Source organism: Apis mellifera, linkage group LG4, assembly GCF_003254395.2.
Source record: "Apis mellifera strain DH4 linkage group LG4, Amel_HAv3.1, whole genome shotgun sequence".
Taxonomy (NCBI): Eukaryota; Metazoa; Arthropoda; class Insecta; order Hymenoptera; family Apidae; genus Apis; species Apis mellifera.
The window spans coordinates 2,041,969-2,053,197 of NC_037641.1; the positions used below are offsets into that span (position 1 = coordinate 2,041,969).

The following is an 11,229-nucleotide window of genomic DNA, read 5'->3' on the forward strand; positions in this document are numbered from 1 at the left end:
TTATAATAAATAATGTATCTATAAAAAACATTATTTAGAAAAAAAATTTTACGTATAAATATTTTTCAGTTACAATAAGATTAAATTATTTTACGCATTAAATTATATAGTAAATAGTTTCATTATACAATTAATTAGTTAATATGCGAAAATTATTATAATTATAGTAACAGATAATTATTTATTAGAATTATTTATAATTAAAAGTAAATATCTTTTTTCAATTCTTTTTTAAATATCAGAAACGGAAATGAAAATTGAAACGGAATGAAAATGAAAACGAAAAATAAAAAATTTTAAAAATAAGTTTCATTTTATTCTTGTTAAATCAAAATATCTATCTTTTCATATACGATACACATTGTATAAAAATAATAAAAAATTTTGAAATAAAAGTATTCACATTTAAAATTTCGAAATTTCAATATTTCGAAAAATTTATTTTTAAAATAAATAGTATATATTTATTTTAAATTAAAGTATATTTTTTATAGCTCTGTTTGATATCTAATGACAATTATACATATATACTTATAACAATTATGTTCCTCGTTACATATGTTACGTATAATTGAAAGTTTAACTTTAATTTGACTATGATGTTAATAAATATTTAATATTTATTTTATAAAAATTTTTATAAAAATTTTATTTATTGTAATAAATATTAGACATTGTATAATATCTAATATAATTTCCAATAGCATGATCTTTTTAACATATTTTCCATATTTCTTTTTCTTTTTCATATCGGATATCATGTGGGGGGATTTAATTGATGCACTTTATAAATTGATAAATATGACGTACGCTGTTGTATTTTCATATTCGCAGTGAACATTGGATCACATCAACGTTGTGAGTGATAGTAATAAGATATTGGTAAGTCTTTATTCACATATTGAGAAACGATATTTTCTGATAATTAGTTCGATAGATAAAGAATGAAGATCTTGAAAAATTGATTATGATTTTTGTTAGAGGAATTTTTCATTGAATATATTCGAAATCAATTATGAATTATTATTAGAATAGAAAAGATTTCTGCAAAAATTGATAATTTATTAAATACAATTTTTTATAATTATTTATGTAATTAGTAAATTACAAAAGATTTCAAAAGAATTTGATTTATTTATTGAACTAGGAGATAAATTTTTGTAAAATAATTGAATGAGTCTTATTTTCATGATGATAATAATATATATATATATATATATATATATATATATATATATTAAAATATATTTTATAGAATATTGTATACTAGAATTTTTTTAATATATTAAATAGCATATGAAATATCAGATACAAATTGATTATGCTTATTACTCATCCAGTAATAGTAAATATGTTAAAAATTTTTAAGGTATAGACTATAATTATATGATAGCAAATTTATTATATTATATATTTAATTATATAGTAGAAAATAATCGCAATTTTTTATTTATATTTCAAATTTTTTATTAATTAACAAAATATAAAATACTAATATTCATTTTTTATATTTTTGGATTAATTAGCATAATACAAAATAATATGTTTATTCATTTCTTTGCGAATCAATTCTCTGATAATTAGAAAACAAACATAAAATAATGAAATAATTCAATTATATTTATTATATATATTTTTTAAGAATGAAATTTTTTTAATTTTCGTTTAACGTAATCTTCTCAAGAAAATATAAAATATATTTGCTAAAAATGTTATTCTATCGAGTATATTATTTATTTTCTTTATAAATAAATACTATTCTGATAAATTGACTAATTAGAGTGATTAATAAAATAAAAATTTCCTTGCACTAGTACAAATAACAATAATAAGGACTTATTAAGTTTCCATATTAAATTCTGAAATGGTTAATTAAAATAATAATTTTTAATCAAAAGTTCATAGTGTCCCCTGAATGTGATTTTATTTTATATTTTAATTAATATTTTTTTTATTTTCTTAAAATTAATGTAAAAAAAATAATTAATAGTCGATTCTTTAAAAAAGAATCTAAATATTAAGGGGGAAAAACAAGGGAAAAAACAAAATCTTTGATTTATTCAGAAATTTTCAAGTTAATATTAAATGTTAAATATTAAATTAAATAATCATTTATATCATATAATTTCAATGTTTAGTATTAATGTAATAGATTATTATTTCCTACTTTATAATTGAATAACGACTAATCAATTAAATAAAACAGTTAGAAATACGAAATAAACATAAAAATTAAAAACTGATGATATATTTCAAATAGTATTTTACTCAAGATTTTATGTATTGATTCATCAACACAAAAGTAATATTTCTTTATTTTTCGAAAAACAAAGAAGCTTTCAGTACATTAAATTTCAAATATATTTTTGGCTAATTGAAAATAGAAATTTCAAATCTTTTTTAATTCATTATATAATGACATAACTTTAACTTACGATAATTAAAGAACTATGTAAGATAGTAAAAATTCAAAAGAGTTCCAAAATTTTTATTTAGAATTATTTCAATGATTTTCTGAAATCGATTTTAAAAATAAAAAGATAAGAAATAATAGAAATTCGTTTCTATGATAGCAACTAAGACGGAAACGAGATATGTTCTTAAATGATTTAAATGTTAAATATAAGGGATTTCAAATATTTATTAGAACATGAAATATTTCATCAAAAACGTTTACACAGATATTAAAAAGATAAGAATAGAAAAAAATAGAGAATATATTGCAGTTTTACAAATTATTTTTTTTTTGGAGGGTTTAAAATATTTTCAGCATAGTTATTATTTCATTTTGTTTGAAATTCATTTGTTATTAAATATATTTTATTAACGATCTAAATGATAATTATATGCAAATGTAATTCATGATTAATGCATTTACGACTAACTGTGAAACTCGTTTTACGTAAATTATTGATTTATATGCTGAATGATATTATGATTTTATTGATTCATGTTATAACATATTGTAATACATCATATATAATATAATATAAATAATAAATAGATAATATAATAAATAATAATGTTATTATAAATGTAATAATAATAAATAATATTATATATATTTTAAATAATATAATATTTTTATAAATATATATATATATTTAAATAATATTATTATATATATTTATAATAATATTATATTATTTAAAATATATATAATATTATTATATATATATATATATATATATATATATATATATTTATAATAATATTATATTATTTAAAATATATATAATATTATTATATATATATATATATATATATATATATATATTTATAATAATATTATAATAATCAAAACTATTATAATAATATCAAAACTTGTCTAAAAATAATTATATTTAAAATATATATAAATATATATATTATTATAATATTATTATAATATTATTATATATATATATATATTTATAATAATATTATAATAATCAAAACTATTATAATAATATCAAAACTTGTCTAAAAATAATTATATTTAAAATATATATAAATATATATATAATTATAATATTATTAAAATATTATTATATATATATATATATAATATTATTATAATATTATTATATATATATATATATATATATATATATAATATTATTATAATATTATTATATATATATATATATTTATAATAATATTATAATAATCAAAACTATTATAATAATATCATATATATATATATATATATATATATATATATATATATATATATATATATATATATATATATATTTATAATAATATTATAATAATATTATAATAATATATATATTTATATATATTTTAAATATAATTATTTTTAGACAAGTTTTGATAATGTATTATAAATTTAATGTATTATAAATTTTTTTATAATTAGAAAAATAACTTATGTAAATGAGATAATATTTATTAATATCTGAAATAAAGATATTGAAATATTTTCTAAATGATTGTCTAAAAATTTTCAAGATTTATACATGCAAACTTAAAGGAATTTTGCTAAAAAATTTATTAATATTATATCTTTATAACAAAAAAATGTATAAGAATGATTTTACATTTTGAATATTTTTGAAAATATCGTTATTGGATCCCAATTATAAAGACATTTTATATTCCAATAAAATTATAAGCAATAAACAATTGTTAATTTTGACCAATATTTTCACATATATTATATACACATACATATACATTTACACATATATTATATTATATATTGATATTTGTAGATATTTATTTTTAACAATAATCCAATATGATATAATAGAAATCGATCCGTTTAAATATTTTATTCTATACATTTTTTCTAATATATATATTTAATTTTTTTTCCAATTGTATTTCATAAAATGATTTGATCATATTAGAAACTGTAAAATCGAAAAGAAAATGCAGTGTTTACAGTTTAAATTTGGAGCTTTAAATATATTAATTTAATCTTAACTTAATGCAATTTATTTGGTTTAAATAGTTTTATGACACGTTTGTTTAAATGAGCACATGAATAAGTTCACTTCTATCAATTTTAATTAAAAATCAATTAATTAATAGATTTTTAATAATAACACTTATTTCATAATGAATAAAATAATATTTATTGTTAATAGAAATCAGCATATAAAATTATCATAAAATAGAATTTTGAAAATTTAAAAAATATGGAAATTTCGAAATTATAAAAATTATGAATGAAAATTAAAAATTTGAGGATTTCAGGACTATCGAATTTTTGTGATATTAAAAACTTAAAAATTTTGACTTTTTTTAATATGAATAAGATTTTGAAGTTAAATCGAAAATTTTTAAATGTTTTTAATAAAATTGGTATATGATTATAATGTTTTTTCCGTAATATATATATACACGTAATATATATACGTTTACAAATATTTTCCACTTTCCACATTCTTTATCCTGTCAATTATAATCTTCAAATTCTATTATTTTATTTTATCATTACGATGTATCTTCATTTAAATCGTATTAATGCTCAATTTTTCGATAATCTAATATATAGCTGCAAATATGTAACTTTTATTTCTCTACATTAAAAAGTCATCATTTATTAAATTAAAATTATCGATTAATGATAAGCTATTAAACTTTAAAAATTTTCATTTTAGATTTTTTAAAATAGTGTCATTGATAACATTATGAAGATAATTCAAGAAGGATTTAAAGAATTATTTTATAAAAAAGAAATAACAAAGAATCAGAATAGTTTTAATGTGAAATCAAATTACAAATACAATATTGTCTGGAAGAATGTAATTGCGATGATCTATTTGCACTTCGGAGGTCTGTATGGATGTTTTCTTTTTTTTAAACTTCATGAAACAGCATATACAAGTTTCTGGTGTAAGTACACATATTTTAATTTATTTTGTATTAATTACTGAATAATATTTCATAATAATTTTCGAAAATTAAAAAAAATTCAACAATATGATTAATTAACAGATTTAATTTTAAAGAAAAAAAATTCTTTTTATCCTATTTCTGGATATTATATCTAAATTAATGTATTAATAACAAATAGATTCATTTATAACAAAAATTTTTAATGTACAAAATTTATTTCGTAAAATAATTGTAATATCTATCATAAAATAATTAATATCTATAGAATCATATAAAAATTTTGAAAAATATTAAAGTACAATTTATAAAATATAATTATAATATCCAAAAATATAATTAATTGATAATATTTAAAAATTTGTTTATTTAATAGTTATGATAATTTTGAATTTAAAAATATTATTTTGCAAATAAAGTAATAATTAATAAATATTTATAAAAATTAATAATTAATAATACTTATCAAAAATCAAAAATGAATTTAAAAAAAAGTTTTAATTATAAACGAATCTTGTATTTTATCTTCATTTCATTTACATACTTCAATTATGATTCCAATCACATTTAACACAAAAAAATTATGATAGTTACATAAATAATTATTTTGCTAGTTTATTGAAATTAATCTTGCATTGATCATATTATTATGCTAATTAATTTCAAGATCGTTTTTTTCGAAACGAAATCTTTTTTTTTTTTCCTTCTGTTATTTTATCTGTTTAATATGAATAATAATTATTCATGTCAAAAATAAAATTATATACCATAATGTAGTAAGAAATTATAGAATGATAAAAAAGTTAAATAATAGCACAATTAATAATAAAGGCACAATTATGAATATCATCATTAAATTGTATAATCAAATATTTATTTCAAACAATACATCCATCATTGATCGTCGGCTATTCTGTTTTTGAAAAAGGAGATGAATATAAAAATAGGAAATTGTGCAAAATATATTGATGTCTCATTTTTTTGTTATAAGTAAAATTTTTGTCATTAGTAAAATTTGTCAGAAGTAAAAAAAAGGATATTTAAAAGTGACATACAATTTACGCGATACACAAATATTAAAAACGAAAGTATTAAATGAAATTGTTTTGTTAATTGTTTTGTTAGCAAATTTTAATCGAAATCCTTGAATTTCTAAAATAATCATGAAAACTATGAAATTTTTTAACAAAAATTATCTTAGTAGAATATCATTGGGCATTTTTAGAATATAATTAGTCCAATATTATTTTTATTACAAGAATCTTAATAGAGAACAAAGTATTTATTACATATTACTTCTATATATTATATATTACTTTCCTTTTTTTATATCAGTATAATTATTCATAACATCAAAGTAAAGAAGTATGTAATAATAAAATTTAAATTAAATAATATTATAAATCAATTGACATTTCAATCAAGTTATATTTTCAGATATTTTTATGGGACTATGTACTTCGATGGGTATCACAGCTGGAGCCCACAGATTGTGGTGTCATAGAACTTACAAAGCAAAGTGGCCCCTTCGTTTCCTATTGATGCTTTCTCAAACACTTGCTTATCAAGTAAATTTCAACTTCCTTTCGCTCTTTTTCTTTATAATTAATTATCATATAATTTCTCCAACAATATTTTTATAAATTCTAATATTTCAAGTTTCACTTTTGATTCGCAGAATCATATTTATGAATGGGTGCGGGATCACAGAGTACATCACAAATTCACAGATACTGACGCGGATCCGCATAACGCGCGTCGAGGATTCTTTTTTTCTCATATAGGTTGGTTGTTAGTCCGAAAGCATCCTGATGTAATTAAAAAAGGTGCTACTGTTGACATGAGCGATCTGGAAAAGGATCCCATTGTCGTTTTTCAAAGAAGGTGAAATATAATTTTGTTTTTAACCCAATATTTTAATTTTTATCCTAAATAAATTTAATTATTTTTTAACTGACATTCCATTTAATATGATTCATTGGAAAACTTTGCTAATTTAAATAAAATTGGGTGAGATTTCAGAATAAAATTTGAGCAAGGAAATTATATTAATCAATATGTGTTTGAAATAAAAATGAATAAAGAAAATCAATCCTAATGAAAATTACTTAAGTTTCTTTGATAAAATCTTAATAGAAATAGTAATAGAATAGTAATAGAAATTGCACATATTGAAGATATATATAATTATATTTTTCTTTGATGAAATTACGAGTAACGAATATTATTTAAAATAATTTATTTTTATAATATATTATTCAATATTCATTATTTAAAATAAAGTAAAAATATAAATTTACTTATAAATATATAAATTTTATGAATTAATATATTCATTTTGATGATAATTAATATTGATAATTTATAAAAAAAGTGGCATTAAATTAAGAAAAAATTTTGAAAATTTGTTCGTAATAATATATAATTAAAAATTCAAATCAAATAAACCTTTAAAAATTTTTTAAAAACCGATTATAATTCCTTAAATTAAATAGAAATTGTTTACATACATCTTCGATATTTGATGATTTTTAGATGGTATTATGTTTTACTTGTGTTCGTATGCATTATTATTCCGGTGTGGATACCCTGTTATTTCTGGAATGAAAAATTCATAACTTCCTGGTACATGAATCTAGGAAGATATGTCTGGACTTTGAACTCAACATGGTTGGTAAATTCTGCTGCTCATATGTGGGGTATGAAACCATATGACGTGTAAGAAATTATATTTATATATTTTCATTTCCTCAGAAACATAATAATAACAATTACATACAATACTTATTTTTAGATCAATTGATTTTTTTCAAAATTCTAATTGAATATTACATTTTCAATGATATAATATTGACTTTTTCATTCTTTCATGTTTTTTTTAATAATTACAAATATTATATTAAATTATATATTACATAAAATGGCATTTATTTTTCATTGTTTCTTATTTTTATATATCAAAAATTGTAATAATTAAATTATCTTATAATTTTTAATCATATATATAAAATAACTTATTTCTTTACAATTTTATTTTAAAGTTATACGTTTCATTGAAAAAATAGAGGGAAAATTTAAATATAGATATATAGAATATAGAAATATATAATAAATTTTTTGATGAAAAAATTAAAAAAAAATTAAAAACAAATATCTATTTGTATTATATTATTATATTAATATAAATAATAAAAAAAATTAAGTTGAATAAAAAGTAAAATTTCATGAATTTCATGTAAAAGAAATATTCAACCAACCGAAAATCTATTTGTGTCCCTCTTTGCTTTCGGAGAAGGATGGCATAATTATCATCATGTATTCCCGTGGGACTATAAAACGGGTGAACTTGGTGGTTATAAAACCAATCTTACCACTGCGTTCATTGATTTCTGTGCTTTATTGGGACAAGCATATGATTTAAAAACTGTTCCCGAAGAAATGATTGCAAAACGAATAGCCAGAACTGGAAATGAATCGAGGTATCAATATTATTAATATTAATATATTTTAAATTATAATAGTCAATAATTGAATCTAGTTACTAATAGTTATTTAAATAATAAATAGTTCATTAATTTTTATAATATGATTTTTATGAATTATAAAAATGTACAAATTTTCAGCATTTGATAAAATTCTTTCATTCATATAAAATAATTAATAATAAATTTCTAATCAAAAATTATATATATATATATATATATATATATATATATATATATATAGAATATAGCCACCAGAACAAAGATTAGAAAAAAATATAAAAAATAAATATTTTAGATATCTAAAAATAAAAATAAAAATAAAAAGAAATAAAAGTTAAAAAAAAATTCATCTAAAAAAAATTGATCAAATGAATTAGTTTCTTTATTAATATTTGTAGAATAATTTTCATCACTTTCATAATTTCTTCAATTTTAATTTGTAGCTGCAACAAAAACGAAATCATTCATCATCATGAAGATATGAAATGGGGCTGGGGCGATAAAGATATGAAACCTCACGAAATCGAAGAAACAAGAATTTTTAATAAAAAAGATTAATGGATATTCTATATTACACTATATTAAATATTTACTCTAGATTTAAAGTAACAAATATTTATTATAAATATCACTAATAGTTTGTAATTTTCTTTATCTATATGAAATTCAGATAAAGTGATTTAAATTGTTCAATAAATACAATACAATATCTGCTATTTCTTTCATTTCTAAGTCTTACTATCGCTACTATTTTTCAATCATTAATTATGACTTTTCATAATAAATATTGTCTTGGAAGTATAAGAATTTAAAATAAAAAAATAATGTATTTACATAATATATCTATTTTTAATAGTAATGCAATGCTCAGTATCTTAATCAATATGTTTTATCATGATATAAATTTCTTGATACAGTACACATGTTTTTGGTAACGATTTAAAGAAGATTGAAAATTGTATATTGTATTTTTAAAGAAAAAACTTTGTTTCTTTAAGAAAATTACAAATACATAAAACAATAACATTCTTAATAGATCAATGCATAAAAAACATTATTAGTATTTGTAATTTTAAAAATAGTTGAAACAAGATTTCTTAAAAAACAATATTGATTACACAATCAAAGATTGAGATAATTCAGATTCCTAATTTAGATGATGATCAAATACTTTATATTTTTAAAATTTTTAGAATTATATATATTACATTTATAAATAATCATGAATAATAATTAAATATATATAAAATATATATATAATATAATAAATATATATAATAATAAATAAATAAATATATAATAATAAATAAATATATATAATAAAATATATATATAGAATATAGTATATATAGAATATAACCACCATAAATATTAGAAAGAATATAAAAAATAGATATTTTAGGTATCTAAAAATAAAAGTTAAAAAATAAATATTTTAGATATCTAAAAATAAAAGTTAAAAAAAAATTCATCTAACAGAATTGATCAAATGAATTAGTTTTTTTATTAACATTTGTAGAATAATTTTATCATCACTTGCATAATCTTCAAGTCTAAATTTTAATTTGTAGCTTTATATATATATAAGAATGAAAAAATATAATTGATTATATTATATCATAAGATTCATAATTGTATTTTTAAAAATAGGATTCATTTTGTAGCAAAATATTCTGAAAATCGAAACGATTCATTAAGGATGTATTTATTTGTCAAATATTTGCTAAAAATTAAAGTTAAAATTTTCATATTTGAATTTAAAAATACAAATTTTTATTAATTCTTCATAAATCTTAACAAGAATATGTAAGATTATTTGGAATAAGATTAAAACAATGAATGGCTGCAAGTAATCCTGACATAAATTGAATAGAAATTTGTAGACATGAAAAATTATTTTGTTAATTAATATGAAAACACTTGATAGAAATGAAGTTCACAAAAAAATTGAAATACAATAAAATAATACAAACAAAATATAATATATTAAAAATTGATGATGAAACTAATGTCAAGAAGCATAAGAAACGTCTATTCTATATCGACGTCGAAATGTAATTATTAGTGTATTGTATACTATTAATATAAATATGCAAAATATGAAAATTTTATGAATATAAATATTAGATAATAAATTATTGTCCATTTCTTTCTTAAATTAAAATACTAAATTGAAAATTTATATAATCAAATACTTATTTTCAGAGTTTTTGTTGGCTAAATATTTTCGTTCAAGTAACATTCTTCTTAAAACAAACAATATAAAAATATTCTAATTATTTTTTTGTGTGTTTATTTTATATTAGTAAATTTATTTTACACAAAGAATATTTTTATTTATTATCCTATCGTGCTTTAAAAAAATTTACTGTTTTTTGTTGATCTTATATCGCAATTA

The 11,229-nt window shown here is 17.5% G+C and overlaps 1 protein-coding gene across 3 annotated transcripts; it reads left to right on the forward strand.

Annotated features, from left to right (window-relative positions):
• The first annotated feature begins 778 nt into the window (after positions 1-778).
• Positions 779-9,542, forward strand: LOC100576797 (acyl-CoA Delta(11) desaturase). Of its 3 annotated transcripts, none has more exons than XR_003304590.1 (7): positions 779-882; positions 5,112-5,346; positions 6,784-6,914; positions 7,025-7,230; positions 7,882-8,045; positions 8,589-8,825; positions 9,275-9,400. XR_003304590.1 is itself a non-coding variant. In XM_026440384.1 (7 exons), exons 2-7 carry the CDS (start codon positions 5,142-5,144, stop codon positions 9,387-9,389), a joined length of 1,077 nt encoding a protein of 358 aa, XP_026296169.1. In that variant the 5' UTR covers positions 779-882; positions 5,112-5,141; the 3' UTR covers positions 9,390-9,540. The 3 variants fall into 3 exon arrangements, 2 of the variants coding, with proteins under 2 accessions (XP_026296169.1, XP_026296170.1); XM_026440384.1 differs by having other exon boundaries at positions 7,882-8,064; positions 9,275-9,540; XM_026440385.1 differs by lacking the exon at positions 5,112-5,346 and having other exon boundaries at positions 810-882; positions 7,882-8,064; positions 9,275-9,542.
• The last annotated feature ends 1,687 nt before the right edge of the window (positions 9,543-11,229 follow it).